Source organism: Globicephala melas, chromosome 16 (genome assembly GCF_963455315.2).
Source record: "Globicephala melas chromosome 16, mGloMel1.2, whole genome shotgun sequence".
Taxonomy (NCBI): domain Eukaryota; kingdom Metazoa; phylum Chordata; class Mammalia; order Artiodactyla; family Delphinidae; genus Globicephala; species Globicephala melas.
Window position 1 is genome coordinate 69,405,153 of NC_083329.1, and position 18,323 is coordinate 69,423,475.

Genomic DNA, 18,323 nt, shown 5'->3' on the forward strand with positions numbered 1-18,323 from the left:
ATATTTACCTGTTTTTCAGGGAGTGAACAGCTTTTCTTCCAAACTCTTTCCAACTTCTATAATGTCCACATAGACATCATTAAATGTGTATTTTGGTGTGTGACTCTGCACACAGACTTTCTTCACTCTAAACTCAATGAAGTGAAGAATTTCTTCCCACTCTGAATCAGCTTTTGTAACTGCTAGCCAAGTATTCTTCTACACGCATTACAGTAAGCTTAACCATACTGCTGTAGAGCTGCTCTAGCCGATACAGTAGCCACTAGCCACCAGTGGCTGTTAGGCACTTAGGATGTGGCCAGTCCAAGTTGAGATATGTTGTAAGTATAAAATACAGACTGGATTTTGGCGGCGTAGTGTGAAAAAAGAATGTAAAGTATCTCAAATTTTTCTTATCAATTACATGTTAAAATAATACTTTGAATATATGGGTTACAAAAAATACATTATTTTAAAATAATATATTAATTAATTATTACATAATTATTTTCACCAGTTTCATTTTACCCTTTTTAATGTGGTTACTAGAAAATCTTAAGTTACTTACGTGGCTCACATTATATTTCTAACGAACAGCATTGCTGTAGAAAATGTCATGTCAATCATTATCCAGGCAGCCAAATCACTATCTTTGCTTAATAGATAGGTCTATTCCAGACTTTCTTTTCCACGATTCCTTGGAAACTACATGTAGTTGCTCGCTTATCATGTGACTTAGCAGTGCCTGTGTGTGACTTGGGAATAGTCTCTTCTACACATAGACACAAGAAGGATCACACAATGTCATACCTAGTACCACTCAGAAAAAAGGTTTAGACTATCAACGTGTATGAAACCATTGCCTTTGTTGTAAAATGTTGCATTCATCATTTAAAAAAATAATTTTTACCATTATAAAGGTTATATTACTTTATGGATCTTTACCTATGAGCTTTGTAAATGAATGTTACATATGAAATAAGTGTTAATGATGAAAGCCTAATTGTTTACTGTAGTAAACATTAAGTTATGGTTTTACTGCTTTAACTGATAACACTGTATACTATGCATGAGTATTAGAATAAGAAACATACTTTACTGATTCTTCTATTTTATTACTGTTGAAAACACAGTTAACATAACTCAGAGTTATAACATACTGTACTTGTTTTATTGCAAATTTTAAGACGTATATAAAAGACAGCAAACTCCTACTTAAACTAAGAGATAGACACAGAGATTATGTTTTAATCTCATGTAATTTAAATAAGTGCTATATGTAGTATACTTTGAAATATTACTCAGTATTTTTAATATCAAGCATTTTTAAAATAACCTTCTAGATATGAGCTTGAATATTGAAAATTCTCAAAATTACATATTTTAAATTTCAGACGATCAGCAATAAGATTGTAATTGCATCTGGTATAAATATGGTAGCTAAGCAATAAAACATTTATTCGATCATTACAGAAATAGTCTCTTGTAAAACAACAGTTTTGTCTTAATATTTAGGAAACCAGAATTCGGGCAATGGATAAGGATAAAAAGAAAAGAATCCATAATTTCTCTGTCATCAACCCTGTTGCTGGACAGGCTACAACTCATATTTTTGCAGCTGACAACAGAGAAGATCTTCAGAAGTGGATGGAAGCCTTCTGGCAGCATCTCTTTGATCTTAGTAAGTTGACATTTGGATTTTCTAGTAGTATATTCATGTCGCATGAAGGGCTGTACATAGCAATCTAAATATTAAGATTATATTATAATTGTATAGCTTGTATCAAGAATTTGTTATGCTCTTGAATAAAATGGTAGTATATCATCAGTGCATTGATGCTTTTTTCTCTCCATCTTTCCCCAGTGCATGACTGATTATAGTATAGTATACCTTTGAATTCCTAGTATACTTACCTGTTACTTTTAAGTTCTGGTCTCTAAAACAACTAGACCACATTTTTTCAAAATATTCGGTCAAACTACCTAAGGCAGTGTGTTTGATCAAAGGAATAATAAACTACATGAGGAGTAAAAAACTTCTCTAGGGTAGTGATGATCATAAAATATTGAAATGTTCAAAAGGAGATTCATTTTTATGTAGGCTTCTGTTAACTCTCAATTCATTATTATATCATTTTGGACATCATCCAAAGAGATTTTTTTTTTTTAACTGCACATATGGTTTTTCAGTTTCAATAATACAGTTCAATGGCATGGATTATAAAAACAATGTGATAGTAATGTAATAGAGTCCTAGTATGTAAAATATGTGAAGTTCTAATATTCTCAATTTAAGGAGGAATTTTATCAACAGGAAAATACTAAAATTGTATATTGAAGATGTAGACTATTGATAATGGCTGTTTCTAAGCAAACTAAGCCTACTGTAGATTCAATCAGAATTTTATGTCTTTAGAATACTTTTCTACAGAACTGAAAAGTAGAGCCATTTCCAAACAATAGAAAGTTATTTCTGCAACTCCTAGAAATAATCCTGGAGATATTTTAGGACATTTTAGGAGCTGTTACCGAGAACTCTAAAAACAGTTAATATCTGCAGTCCTCAGATTAATTTTTATAAGCCTTCTCTGATCCATGGCCTGGTCAGTTATTACACTGATGGTTGAGGAGGGGGAAGAAAAGGGATCTAAATTTATTGATTACCTTCCACATACCATATGGCTTCATTTATTTTTCATAACAACCCAGTGAGGTAGAAATTTTTTCCCACTGCTCTAAAGATGAGAAAATTGAGGCCTGAAAAGGTTACAGGTTTATTGCAGGGAACCAGAGGACTCTCTGCATGGCTTTCTTGGATTCTTTATAATTTGTTTTCCTTAAATACTGTCCTTTGACACTCAGTAGATATTTAAATATTTCTTCCAGGCTTATTAGCATGCGCTACATTTCTTTATTTTAAAATTTCAGCTGATCTTAGGTGTGTAACTTAAAAGACAGCAACTTCCTTTCATTTGCTGATCACAGCTAAAATTTTAACCGCTTTCCTAAATGCTCTGATTTAGAGAGTCTGTCTTATAAAAAAGACTGTGTTACTTTTAGAAATGATTCTGGCATTTTATAATTTTTATGTAGACAAAAACAGGAAGGAGGAGTAAAGGAAAGTAAAAATGCCAGAATATTATAGTCTGGATATCAACTACTATTAGATGATCTCATGTTTTCATTCCCCAAATTATGTAAAATAATTTATCATGCTAAAAGAGGGACTTAGAGGGATAAGAATCTCATGACATTTTTATAGTGTCAAAGTAATAAGAAAGTGATGACGACTAGGTTCTCAGGTCTGGCTACTTTTTTAGTATTTAATGCTTTGGGGATAAAATCTGCCAATCTGTCTAATTTTTAAAGTATAAATTCTATTACATTTGCTGTTTAGAATTCATTGTGTAAGATATGAAGGTATGAAGCAAAGATGGAAGGGTTTATACTATCCTGAAGATTGACTTGTACTTTAAAATTTTTACCCTCCTAGTGATAAGTGTAGCCTCTTGTGATCTTAGGTGAAATATGATGTGTAGAACAAAGTAGAGGATAGATATCCAGGGCAGAATAAAGTAACAGTAATTTAGTACTTAGAACAAATTTCAATTACTTGACTTAGCTTAAGAGTATAAAATCGTGAGGGTGAGATAACTGTAAATCATGAGAAAACACTAATGGAACTCGGTGTGTTTAGCCTGTGGAAGAACAGCCTAAGGAGTGAAGGTTAGGAGGCAAGGGGGAGGTAATAGCTAATTTTTAATATTGGAGAGCTAACAAACATGTAAAAGAGGAATGACACTTGCTTTGGATGATCAAATAGGGTAGAGCTAGGAATGGTGAGTCAAAGATAAATTTTTTCAAATATTTAATAATATAAATACTGAGTTAAATAAGCAGCTTAACTTGACTGGGAACATTGTAACAATAAATATGGTGGGAAACATCTTCAATATACAGATTTTATGTGAACAAAATGTATCCATTTAATATTTCATATTGGGCCTTTATTTTTATGTTAGCATATTAGTATTACGTTTAACTGTGCATGGAAAATTTATTTACTGGTAAAGTAAATGTCTAATTGTAACATCTTGACCAGTGAACATACCACATTTATACCTATGACTCTGTAATACATGGGATAATGTGGCTTTATATTCCAGTTTTCAACATGATTAGTATTCTGCTATCAGTTTAACAATGAAGAGCTTTCATCTATCAATATAGAAAAAAATACTGCACTACATAACTTGTCTAAGGTTTGACAGAGAATTGTTTGTTGGTTTAAAGTGTTTCATTACTTTCCCAGTAGATAAGGCCTTTTTTTCCTGCCCCCAAGAAGGAAAGGCTGGCTTTTACATATTCATCTAAAAAAGTAGAAAGGTGGAATAAGTTATCGGATCTCAGATCCTACTAGATTTAAATTCTACAGGGCAACCTCTGAAGCCTCAAACTCAAGATTTTATTCCCTTTATAAACTGCTGTGTGAGTTATTTTGAAATTTTTACCATATTCTATACTTAGCATTGTAATAAAACATACTGAAAGGTTTTTTTCATGCTTCTTAACTATTTTTTATGTTTCTAAGCATACTGAAAGGTTTTTTTATGTTTCTTAACTATTAGGTGGTGGATTTTAAGTTTATCCATATATTACCTTATTAACATGACAGTAAATTAGACTTAAATCAACAAAAATAGATAATTTGACTAAACATGAAGTGTCTTTAATTTTTAAGCCATGGAAAATAAGTTGGATATTGAATATGGAGGTTGAGAATTAATAAGAGAGAAATATAGATCATAAATCATTATAAAAAGGCACGTGTATATTACATTTACTTTTCTGCTAATGTAAGATAGAATATAAGAATGGTAAACCTCCATAACTTACTTTTATAATGAATATATAGACACATAGTTTCTAGCACAGCTGTTACCCAGCGTGCAGGTCCACAATAAAGACGGAAAGGTTACATTTCTTTTACACCCACTCAGGAGAAATAAATCTGAGAATTTTATTTTGAGATGAACATAGTAAAACATAATTACAAGAAAAATTAATGTTGTCCACACTTTTGAATTTTAACTTAATTGAAACAACTTATTCAAGAGTATTTTTATTATTATTCTGAATGCCTAATGGCTTTATTTAACGTGTCCGTCCTAAAACAGATTAGATCCAGTTAGAATTTTGAGTGATCTGTCTTTATGCTAACAGCTTTTTATATATCCTAACTAAAATGAAAATACAGCATTTTTCTAGTTTCCTGATTTTTGAAAGGGCATGATAATCATCTTAAGAGATCATTTTTATATAAGCAACTCTTATTTCTTAATTAAAATTTTCAAAGTTAAAATCATTTTTGAGAACCACTACTCCTTACGTTTTTTTCTACTTCCTGCTAGGTAATTATATTTCAGTTAATTTTTACCTTTCAACTGTATTAAATACTGGATGTTTTTATTTAATATTTAAAATGAGAGAATTTATACAAACCTTTGCTGTAAATAGAGATTTCAGTTATTGACCATCTAGTGAAGTAGTATAGTATTTAATAGCCTACAGATCTTAGCTTAATATCTGTTCATAGAGATTTATATTTAAACTAGAGTACTTTTATGCCTAGACTTAGACTTTGAAATCATGGGAAGTACTAGGATTTTATAGCTTCTTTAAGATAATGCTTTATAAATTCACTTACTTTTCAAATCAAAAAATGTGTTAATATCTGTTGAAAATTAAATATACATCTTCACATTTATGTTTTAAACTAGCGTGCCTTTTTCTGTCTTTCTTAGGCCAATGGAAGCATTGTTGTGAAGAACTTATGAAAATTGAGAGTATGTCACCACGGAAACCACCTTTGTTCTTGACAAAAGAGGCAACCTCAGTCTACCATGATATGAGTAAGTGGGGTTTGTCTTTTCTAAGCTGCAGGGTAACAAAAACAACATTGTCCTTACTCAAGCAGCTTATTCTGTTGACATTAAAATGCTAAAATTTTCAGGGCACAGTCAAAATGAATGAAAAAAGACTATGATTATAGTCTAAGGAACTCATGTTTAATAGATGAATTAATACAAAATTAATGAATACACATTTTTCATAGTTTGAATGCTTAAGATCAAACAAAAATGTTAAGGCTTCAAAATGAATAAGGGTGCACTGAAAATAAATATTAGCTAAGTAGCTCATGAAAATTCTGAAATGTAAACTTGAGATTCTAAAATATAATTATGTTCAGTAATTTTTTTCCATATTTTATTAAATTTGTTTTAAAGTAGCATTGATAAATGAATATTAATAAATGGACCCTTTCATCTCAGGCCAAAAAATTGGTTAAGTTTAATACTTTGGAAAATTTAAAATTTCTAGACTCATTAATATTCCATTTTCCCACACTTTGAAGGTTATTTGTCTTTGTGGGATTGCCTCAGTGAATAGTGTTGTGAATAAGCACAAGTCAGAGCTAAATTCTGGTGTATTTTTCCACCAGTGTCCCTGCACTTACATATACCTTAAAATGTTGGATTTAAAATGAAACATTTGAGTTTACACATTTGAATATGTCATGTAATAGACGTTTATCTGTGTTCTATTTTTCCCAAGGATCATAACCAAAGTGGTATTAAGGCTTCACTCTGTTTCCATGGGTTTTTTGTTTTGGATTTTTCCCCTATTACAGAGACCGCTGGTCTACAGGAAAGAATACTAATCCAGTTACATTTTCCCAGTTTACATATCAGGGTTTTATAAAAGGGAATCCACTCTTACCTAGAAGTCAGAATAGATTTTAAATCCAACAAAAGATATTTTATAAATACTTAACCTGTAGAATTCAAAAAAATTCTGATGTAGCTCCACTCCTTTGAAAGCTGGATTTTACACATTTGTTTAGGAATATCTTTAAGTGTGTGTGTGTGTGTGTGTGTGTGTGTGTGTGTGTGTGTGCAGTGCACAGTACATGATCTCCTTATTTTTTTATTTTTTTTTTGCGGTACGCGGGCCTCTCACTGTTGTGGCCTCTCCCGTTGCGGAGCACAGGCTCCGGACGCGCAGGCTCAGCGGCCATGGCTCACGGGCCCATCCGCTCCGCGGCATGTGGGATCCTCCCGGACCGGCGCACAAACCCGTGTCCCCTGCATTGGCAGGCGGACTCTCAACCACTGTGCCACCAGGGAAGCCCGATCTCCTTATTTTTTGGTTCCATTAGTTCGGTTATTTTTACAAGTAAACACATTAAAAAAAAAAAACACTTGCTTATCCTAGTCTGTTTTTGATAACTATTTTTAGATAACATATTGTAATAACTTTCTTGGGCAAAGCATATACTGCTTTTGAATTTTTTTCCATGTATTTTTTCTTAAAATTATTACAGGCATTGATTCACCTATAAAACTTGAAAGTTTAACTGATATAATACAAAAAAAAATTGAACAGACAAATGGAGAGTTCCTTATTGGTCAGCATGAAGAATCCTCACCACCTCCTTGGGCCACACTCTTTGATGGTAATCACCAAGTTGTCATCAAGAAAAAGGTATTATCTCCTGCAAGCAAGCAGTTACATGATGGGAAAGGGAAAAAGAGACGAGCTCCCCTTCCTCCTTCTGGTAAAGCTGCATTCAGCTTAAAAACACAGAGCAACACAGATCAATTGGTTAAGGACAACTGGGAAAAGACAAGTGTATCTCAGACCTCACCTTTGGATACCAAATTATCGACCCTAATGCATCACTTACAGAAACCAATGGCTGCTCCTCGAAAACTTCTTCCTGCCAGGAAAAATAGTTTAACTGATGGTGAGCACACAGACACTAAAACCAATTTTGAAGCCAAGCCAGTGCCAGCTCCACGGCAGAAATCTATCAAAGACATTTTGGACCCTAGATCATGGTTGCAGGCACACGTGTAGAAAACCCTTAACGTCTAAGACATTTAACAAAATCTGTAACTGTGTGGCTTAATTCAGAAGCACTATAGATGTAGTAATATGTAATTATGTAGGTAAATATGACAGTGATTTACATCAATAATTAATAAGCTATTAGTTGTAAAAAAATGTTTTATAATGAAGAAATGGATTTCTCTAGCAGAGTGCAGGAGGCAGTTTCTAGACAATATCCCAATTATTGGAAGGGTTAATTTATTCCTAAGTTAGTACCAGGCAGTGAACAAGCACTAGGCAGAAGAAAGCATTAAAATTTCTTCGGGGAGGGATTGTCTAGTAATTTAAAATGTGTTAAATAAGAGCCATATTCTCACTGTGAGGATTTTAATACTAATGGAATGTTTCAAAAGTTTTATTCAAACCACAAATTATAAAATCCACCCAAGAAAATTTCTTCTTAGCATTCTGGAATTCTCATCTAATGGTCCACTGGCTCTCATCTATTGTTTAACTCACTACTTAACTCAGTGACCTTTCAGATTTCTGAGATACATTTTTGAATATTAAATTCTTCATTTTTAAAGGGAATATGTAATGTGCTGTTCAAAGTTGTTTCCTTGATGAGCCCTGAAATCCTGTTGACATTAACTCTCATAAGTAAAGCAAAACATTTTTTAGTTTAAGAAACAGGTAGATGAAATATACTTTACTTCCACTTTTCTATGCATGGTACTAATTTCTATTGTGACATTGGCATTTGGGGAAGTGAGTAGCTGATTAACACCTTAAGATTCATTCAGTACTTATTTAAAAAGCAGATGGCCGATTCAAAATATCAGAAAAGTTGGCCATGATAATAATTTTCAGAATTAATCCATCTAAAAAATTTTAATTAGATTTCCTTTTTCTAGTAAGGGTTCATGTCTGCTACTGATATTTGTCATTAAAAGTCATACTCTTTCAATAATGACATTGGAATCATTTCCATAGGAGGTAATTTCCATAGCAACTAATCATAGTGACACAAACAAGATTATGAAATCAAGTGATGAATAAATAGCAACAGAATGAATACCTCAAAGGAACAAAAAAATCCATTTTCTTAATAATTATGTTTCTTATAAACAACAGCTAGACAATCTTAAAAAATCTAATCAGAATTTCCAAGTAAAATAAAACAGTTTCCTTAAGGTGTCAGCAACAGCACTAAAAATCTCAATTCACACTGAACCCTAAATGTCATTGCAACAAATGAAAATATAAGAATTAAATTACTGCCCTGTGTGTAATCTCTAGAGATCTTTTTAAAGCTTGTAAGAACTCTATTTGGATCAGAACTACATTATTTTAAAGTAAAATGAACACTTGACAAAAAATAACATTAATTTAAATGGAGCCTTTCATTATTTTTAGATAGCAGAGTCTTTTTTCATTTATGTAGAATGATGTAACTGCCAGGTTACTTTTGTGTTTACCCAGGACTCCTAGTAAGAATTGGGACTCAAGGGAGTAATGATACAAAAGGTCTCTTGTGACTGGCGACACCAGGATAGACATAGCATTTGATGAGAAGGAAATCCTATATGCTTGCCTGATAGAATTTAGAGACAATCAAGTGTATGAAAACCTAAAAAGGTAGGATTAATTTGTTTTTTCTAACTAGAAGGGTCTCGTAAATCTCAGTTGTGATTGCCGATTCAGTAAATGACATTAAAAATCTAATGGATATTATTTTTGTTTATTTTTTAAACCTCACTGCTGTTTTTGACAGCATTTTAACTGTCGTTGCCACTAAATTATTGAGCTAGAAGATGCTGCAGGAAAAATTGTTTCTGAAACTGGCATCTAAGCATTCTTGTATTTTTGGGTTTTTTTAGTTAAAGCCTTCCTTAGAACAAACCAGTGTTAAAACTTCTAAATTATATGCTTGTCATTTCTCCTTATGCGTATTATATCAAGAAGGATTTAAGTTGTACAGGAAACAGAATTTGTTCTTAGAGAAATTACCTAGCAGTTGTGCCCTTAGGGGGCACTTTGAAACAAGCCTGAAGCCCATCTTCCTAGAAACATTTAGGCGAAGTCTGACCAAGGACCACCTCCCCCCAAAATTATTTAGGCTGTTTCTGAGGTCCCATCTTAACTGTATGTTACAAAGCCTTTAAAATCCGACTGTAGTCTTCAGCTGTACTTCTTTTGACATGGTACTCATTAGATGTTAGTTCTCCCCACTCTCCACTCCCCTCGAAAGGTATAATAAAAAGTTAAGGATCCTTCCCTCCTTCCTTCCCTCCCTCTCCCTTCCTTCCACAGTTAAACAAAAATCTAAAAATACAGAGTTAAACACTTTGTCGAGGAGTTTGTCAAAAGAACTATTTGTTTTCTCATTTCCTAAACCGGAAATTTATGACAGAGAAAAATATACCATGTAATAAAAACATTTCAGCTTTTTATGAGCTGGCTTTTTACATTGCTTGTTTGTCCTTTTCATTTGTTTCTTGATATATGAAGACTAATAAACTTGAAACAAGGAGTTAGCTGTCAGATCTTGATAATAATGTTATAATTGGAGATACATAATAGAAAGAATAGGTATTTTATTATAATTCAGATGATCTGATAATAATAGCTTAGAAAATTACATTTCAAGCTCTGGGATATAAATTACTTAAAACATCATTAAGATAGTATTTTAATTGCTACAAAGTAATGAGCTTTTTATTTAAACATCTTGCAAGGACAAAGAAAGCATTTTGTTACTATAAATGCACACCTCCTAAGGTAAACAGTCTTTAAAAATATCAGACATGCCAACTCGTGGTTAGTTTTGTTAAATCCTCCCTAATTGTCTGCAGTGCCCCCCTGACTTCTTTTAAATGGACGTGCATATATGTGGAAAATTAAATCCATTTATTATAAATGCCTTATCTTTACCCTTTAGGTTCCTACTAAATGTATTTTACCGGGTACTGTTTATTAAAATGGAAGCTTCCTTGATTTAGAGACAGTGCATGTAAGGTAGGTAAGCAGTCAAGTATTTCTTTAGGCTTATGTTCAGCTCCTCAGCCACCTACTGAGAAGTTAATTAATTCAGTACAAAATGAAATTATAGGGCAGTTTGGTGCAGTTTATGTTAAATGCCATTTGAATGTAATCACCTGTGTTACCTTGAACGAGGAACAACCATACTAGATAGAGATAGAATGCTGCACCATGAGCAAGAGAAGTGCTTTGGCAGGAAAAATATCTGTCCCTGTGGTTAGAATTTATCAAAACTCATTGTCTTTTTAAAGAGTGAATTATTGAGCAGTAATTAAACTTTAACTGATGACCATTTATATTCTCATAATTCTCTTTGGTGTTCTATTAGTCTTAAACTATAATGTAGATAGAGTTGACTTTTTGCATTTACATTTCAAAGACATTACTATTTGTAAATGTTTACATGTTTATGTGTAACTGCTTCATTGCTAATAATAGTTATAATAAAAATGGTTTATTCTGTATCATGCATATTCTAAGTTAATACTAGAAAAGTGTTACCTTTGTTTTTTTTTGTTTTTGTTTTTGTTTTTTTTGCAGTACACGGGCCCCTCACGGCTGTGGCCTTTCCTGTTGCGGAGCACAGGCTCCGGACGCACAGGCTCAGCGGCCATGGCTCACGGGCCCAGCCGCTCCGCGGCATGTGGGATCTTCCCGGACCGGGGCACAAACCCGTGTCCCCTGCATCGGCAGGAGGACTCTCAACCACTGCGCCACCAGGGAAGCCCCTTTGAATTTTTAAGAGACGAGACTTCAGTTGAAAATATGGTCAGATATGTTATTTTCTATGACATACTTATATCATTGGCATTGTTTATAATTTTTATGTTTTAATTAAATGCGGGTCAAGCTTCTGGATTAGAAAATATTATATCATGGATACATATATATTTTTTTTTTTAAGTATTAGAGATTGATAAGGAAGCCAAGGTCATGTGATTAAAACTTCTATATTTTAGAAGAAGTGATTCATGAAAGCATTTTCTAGATTTTTCCTTTAGGTACCCCCTCTGGGCTATAGACTGGTAGAAGTAAACAGTGTTGTGAAATCAGGTTAAACAGAGAAAGACATACTACCCAGCAGCTGGTGCTAATTATTGTAAAACTAATATTCACAAGCCTTGGTATAACTTACATTTATTACAGTGTTGTACATAATCCTCTTACACTGTATTCTTCTGAAAATCCATTGAAGTATCCTTGGTTTTTAGGTTAGTGGTGCATAATTTCCCCAGAGCTTAAGTTACTCTGATAATAAATTAGGGACCTAGGATACTCAGTTGCTGTTAGCCACAAGGAGACTCATTTTAATGCACCTCCCTCAGTACTTAATTTATTCCCATGGAGCACCTCAGGGAAGAGGGAGAGAAATGAGCAATCCTGGCTCAAATATATTATTTCAGCATTTTACTTCTAAATCTGTAGTGTGACCAGAAATATTTAGCATTCCTTTTTAGAAGAAACATCCCTGTCTGTAAGGAGAGAGGACTGCTAATCAATGTGCTCACAGAAGCAAAATACCTTAAGTTTCCAATAACATAAATTTAACTATTAAAGAAATATTAACGTTTTTATTTACCTCAAGATAGGAAAAAATACCAATCCTGGCATGTTTGATAGGCAAAGTCATTCCAAATCTTGGTAAAATTGTGTTTTAAATTGCAGCCATTTTCTTTGAGAGATGTGGTAATCTCTTAATGTAACTACTAAAGGAGAGATAGATTGAAAAGATCTTATATATACATAATTACGCTATATCATAAACATGTTGCAAGATATCCAAATAGATCATTTTGCTGAGAATGAAAACTTTTCTGAGTGTTGTATCAAGATATATTTTATTTTTGTTTACTCAAAAGAAGACAAATTTTTTGTGTGTGTGAATGGATATATTTTTGTTGAATTTAGCCAACTGAGAAACATATTTTCAACTTAATTAGTTGCAGCAATTTTAATTTTACCTTAAAGGGGAGAAAAAGTATCAAGAGTTATCCATCTGTTCACCTTAAGTATTAAAACATATGTTTTATATTTATTACATATAAAAGTAGAAGTGTATACATACATATACATACATGTACCCTGTCAAATCTTCAATCCAGATATTTTCAATTAATTTTAAAAGATTCCTTTAAAATGTGCTGCCAGTGCTAGCAGAGTCAAAGTCCAAACCTCTTTCCACAGTTCACAGGAAACATCACAACCCAGCTTCAACTGCCATACCCTCCTAGGCGCTTTCCTCTTATGGCTCTCATCTTTTGGACGTTGCCTCAACAATCTGTGCTGTTTCTACTTGCTCTTCATTTCTTATGCTGTCCTCTCTTTGCCTAGAATATCTTTTCTGCTCCTCTTCTTCATGCATTCTCCTCTCAACCCACAGTCAACAAATTTTATTCATTCTTCAAAATGGTAGCACCACTAAATTCACAAAGACTTTGTACCCTCCTCAACCTCTCCATCTAGGTGAAGTTATACTCCTTCCTCGTGCTTTATATGTACCTCTATTTATAGCCTGAAGTCCTTGTTTGTATTTTTGTATTCCCCTATGTATTAACTTTATGAATTTGTTGCTCCTGCGTAACAAATTACCATCAACTTAGAACAACACCCTTTCATTATCTCACATTTCTTTGGAATAGAAGTCTGGATGGGCTTCAATGGGTTCTCTGCTTAGGATCCCACAAGGCTTATATCACGGTGTCAGCCAGGCTAGGCTCTAATCTGGAGGCTCTGGGAAAATCCGCTTCCAGTCTTTTTTAGGTTGTCAGCAAAATTCAGTTTCTCATGCTTGTTGATTGGCCAAGGGTCACTCTCCTAGAGACCACCCTCCAGTCCTTGTACGTGGCCCCCTCAATCTTCAAAGCCAGTAATAGCTCATTAAACCTGACACATCCAAATTCTCCTTAAGGAGGATTTGAATCTGTCTGACTTTTCTATCCACAATCAACTGGAGAAAACTGCCTTTTAAGGGCTCATGTGATTAGATGTAGCCCACCAGGATAATCTCCCTTTTGATTAATTCCAGGTCCACTGATTAGTAACCTTAATTACATCTGGAAAAATCTCTTTTGACTATAATGTAACATAGTCATAGGCATGATATCATATTCATAGGACAGGAGATCTTGGGGGCCATTTAAAAATTCTGCCACCTACCGCAAGTTAGATTTTTCAAGGGCAGGGAGCGTGTGTTATTTGACTTTTAACCCTGTCATAATAGTAATGAGGGAGGATTATTGTGTATTTATTATATGTAAGGTATTGTGCTAAACACATGAATTAACTCATTTAATCCTTAAAATAGTCCTCCTAGTAACCCCACTAAACAAATGTAATGTAGGAGATTTGCCCTGGGTCACACTGCGTGGTAGTTAAGAGTGTGATTTCTGGAATTAGACCTTGATTAAATTCTAGCTCTGCCATGACGTAGCTGTGTGATGGTGCTGTTTTTTTTTTTTAACCTCATCTAAGTTTGGGGGTTTTTTTTGGTGTTTTTTTTTTTTACATCTTTAAGCTAGAAATAGTACTTACCTCATAGGATAGTTGTGATTACTCAAAAAGATAACGCATGTAACACATAGCCCAGGGCCTTCAATTGTTTTTATGACCCGACATGTAGCATGAAACAAATGTGTGGTATGTGTATATACATACATATATATCCTTAAAAGAAATTATAACCCTTGTCCCATTTTTATTTTTTGCTTGATGAGAACATACTGGAATTACAGTACATAAGAATTTAAGAGATACTTAAGATATGTCCATATACTCACTGTCCTAATATAAGAACCCTATGTTATGCACTCCTGGGGTTTATAAGATTAAGAAGAATACTTGGGCTTCCCTGGTGGCGCAGTGGTTGAGAGTCCGCCTGCCGATGCAGGGGACACAGTTTCGTGCCCCGGTCCGGGAGGATCCCACGTGCCGCGGAGCGGCTGGGCCCGTGAGCCATGGCCGCTGAGCCTGCGCGTCCGGAGCCTGTGCTCCGCAACGGGAGAGGCCACAACAGTGAGAGGCCCGCGTACCGCAAAAAAAAAAAAAAAAAAAAAAAAAAGAAGAAGAAGAATACTTATTCCGGAGAAGTTCACATTGTAGTTGGTGGGATCAACTGTATTAGAGAATATTGATATGGATTACTGCTTAAACTTGACTCCTGTATATATAACATAGATGTATCTGTATACAGACATTTAAAACAATCCCTACCTACCATCAGTGAACTTAAAAAATTAGTTGAAAAGGTTAAATAATACATAAAATAACAGTGGGCAATATAAAAAAACAGTCAGTGTAACACAATTAAGCATCTGATTTTAAGTGCTATGAGAGATCTGTGAGGGGCATGAGAACTTTTACACAGCAATTTTTCGACAAGAGCAAAAGGCCTTGTATCTTTTTACTACTAAAATGATGAATTAAGCAGTGCAAAATTATATACTATGAATATCTTTGCTGTGAGAACAAGTCATATTAGGAAGATTTTTCAAATCTAGGGGAAATAAGTGAAATAGAATTCAATTTATCCAACAGGCTCCTGGAGGAGTTTAATTTTATACCATTCAAATTTAAGGGAGATTAGTTGTCATGGAAGTCTGTGGAAAGGAATGGATTGGATAGGCAGTTAGCCTATTGTTAAGAATCAACAAGAAGATTAGCATGGCTGAAGTAAAAGTGGCAGTAGGGGAAAGGTAGGGTATGTTGGACCACATGCAAGACCTTAATGCCAGTTCAGAAACATAAGTTAAACTAAGTAGGAGTAGTTGACAACAGGACTAGAGTTGGCAGAGTTAGTGGAAAGAGCACGCAGCTTATGAATTGGGAGAATTGGATTCTAGTCCCTGGTTTACAATTAACTAGCCATCTTGCCTTGGGTAAGCTATTATTTACCAGTTCAACTTCATTATCAGTAGAACCACTGAAATGGCTGTTGGTGTTTGTCTCGAGCTCATCTAGAGAGCCCTAGGTTCCTGAGTTGATGCCCTTAGAGTCTGCAACCAGTGGGGGTGATGCCAAGTGAGTGAGTCTCTGGGGCTCCCTCTCCTAAACCTCCTGAATCAGCTAGAGCAGCTCCAAGTTGATCTGTTTAATTTTAAACCCCATGAGGTAGTATTATACTAGCCACCGTTTTACAGATGAGCAGTTTGAGGCACAGAACAGTTAAGTAACTTGCCCGAGGTCTCATGGTGAATGAGACAGGATTTGAAAGTAATCAGTCATCATCCAAAGTGAGTGATCAACCTCCTCATTGTACTACAACCTCTAATAAACGTGAAATAACAAAAAAACATTGAGAGCAAGTTTTGCCAGCCTAACCTGAAAACTGTTTTTCCCTAGTGATGTGATCACTGGAGTATCTCTTTGTATTAAAGCCCCCCATGAAAATCGGTTTCATTCACAGTTACATCCAGCCTGTACTATTCTGGGCATCATGTCTGGCCCTGGGAGGTATTTGGGAGGGGAGGTTTGGGTATATGTAAACCTGACTCTACTAGCAGGCCGTGGAGAGCATTATAATAGAAATATGAAAGGGAGGAAAAGATAAATTCCATCCAGGAACATCTGGGAGGATGGGTATTTGAGCCAGGCTTGAAGTATGAGTTGGTTTTTATTAATTACATTTCTTTTTGGTAAAAAAGCAACAGGTGATAACTTAAGCAAAAGCAACAATAGCAAAACTGGTGGGGGACTTTATTGAAAGGCTATTAGAATCATCCAGAGGAATGAAGGGGGCCTAAGGAAGGTTGGACAGGACAAGTCAGGGTCCTCAGCAACATAAAGATTGAAAGAGTAAAGTTTTATTCTCCTAGAGTAGTGACTACATCAACATATTAAAACTTTTTAATATTGGGGTGAAAACATGAATCACAGAACTTAACATCTAGAACTGTGGTTCTAAATCAGGAGTAATTTGTGTTCACCATGGAATATTTGGCAGTGTCTGGAGACATTTTTGATTGCCCCGACGGAGGTTCAGAGTGCTGCTTGAATCTGGTAGGAAGAGACCAGGGATGCTGCTAAGTCTTGTAGGATTGGGCTCTGCAGATATGGGAAAGGGCATTCCGAACAGGGAACAGAAAGAACAGTGGAGCAGGAGGATCACCGTGGTTTAAAATATGTCCACAGATTCTTTCACAATTCTTCAAACGTAGAACGTAATTCTCCTCCCGTTGAATTTGGACTTAGGGATTCACTTCTAATGAATAGAGTATGGTGGAAATGATGTCGTGTGACTTGTGAGGCTAAGATATGAAGGAGAGTTTATACCTAAGCACTCTGTCTTGGATCACTGACTTTGAGGGAAGCCAGCAACTACACTCCCATCAGTCCTGGAAGAGACCCATGTGGAGAGAAACTGACACCTCTGCCCCACAACCAGCACCAACTTTCGAATGAGCACTCAGAAGCGGATCCACAAACCTAGGCATGATGGCAGCCTCTGGAGAAATTCCAAGCCAGAACCACCAAGCTTAGCACCTCCTAAATTCTTGACCTGCAGAAATTGATAATAAGATAATAAATATTTATTATTATTATTTTTAACATCTTTATTGGAGTATAATTGCTTTACAATGGTGTGTTAGTTTCTGCTTTATAACAAAGTGAATCAGCTATACATATGCATACATCCCAATGTCTCCTCCCTCTTGCATCTCCCTCCCACCCTCCCTATCCCACCCCTCTAGGTGGTCACAAAGCAGTGAGCTGATCTCCCTGTGACATGCGGCTGCTTCCCACTAGCTATCTGTTTTACATTTGGTAGTGTGTGTATGTCCAAGCCACTCTCTCACTTCATCCCAGCTTCCCCTTCCCCTTCCCCGTGTCCTCAAGTCCATTCTCTACATCTGCGTCTTTATTCCTGTCCTGCCCTTACGTTCTCCGGAACCTTTTTTTTTTTCTTTTAGATTCCATATATATATGTGTTAGCATATGGTATTTGTTTTTCTCTTTCTGACTTACTTCACTCTGTATAACAGACTCTAGGTCCATCCACCTCACTACAAATAACTCAATTTCGTTTCTTTTTATGGCTGAGTAAAAATAGTCCATTGTATATATGTGCCACATCTTCTTTATCCATTCATCCGATGATGGACACTTAGGTTGCTTCCGTGTCTTGGCTATTGTAAATAGAACTGCAATGAACACTGTGGTACATGACTCTTTTTGAATTATGGTTTTCTCAGGGTATAAGCCCGGTAGTGGGATTGCTGGGTCGTATGGTAGTTCTATTTTTAGATTTTTAAGGAACCTCCATAGTGGCTGTATCAATTTACATTCCCACCAACAGTGCAAGAGGGTTCCCTTTTCTCCACACCCTCTCCAGCATTTATTGTTTGTAGATTTTTGATGATGGCCATTCTGACGGGTGTGAGGTGATACCTAATTGTAGTTTTGATTTGCATTTC

The 18,323-nt window shown here is 35.0% G+C and overlaps 1 protein-coding gene across 4 annotated transcripts in view; it reads left to right on the forward strand.

Moving 5' to 3' along the window:
- RTKN2 (rhotekin 2) overlaps positions 1-11,284 on the forward strand; it is an 88,870-nt gene extending 77,586 nt beyond the window's left edge. For 3 of the 4 annotated variants that reach the window (XM_060286175.1, XM_030848200.3, XM_060286176.1), the window contains exons 10-12: positions 1,495-1,660; positions 5,784-5,891; positions 7,364-11,284. In XM_060286175.1, coding sequence (XP_060142158.1) covers positions 1,495-1,660; positions 5,784-5,891; positions 7,364-7,899 — 810 coding nt within the window. In that variant the 3' untranslated portion in view covers positions 7,900-11,284. The remainder of the gene's footprint in view (positions 1-1,494; positions 1,661-5,783; positions 5,892-7,363) is intronic. The other variant, XR_011376781.1, reaches the window with a different exon arrangement.
- Positions 11,285-18,323: the final 7,039 nt, after the last annotated feature.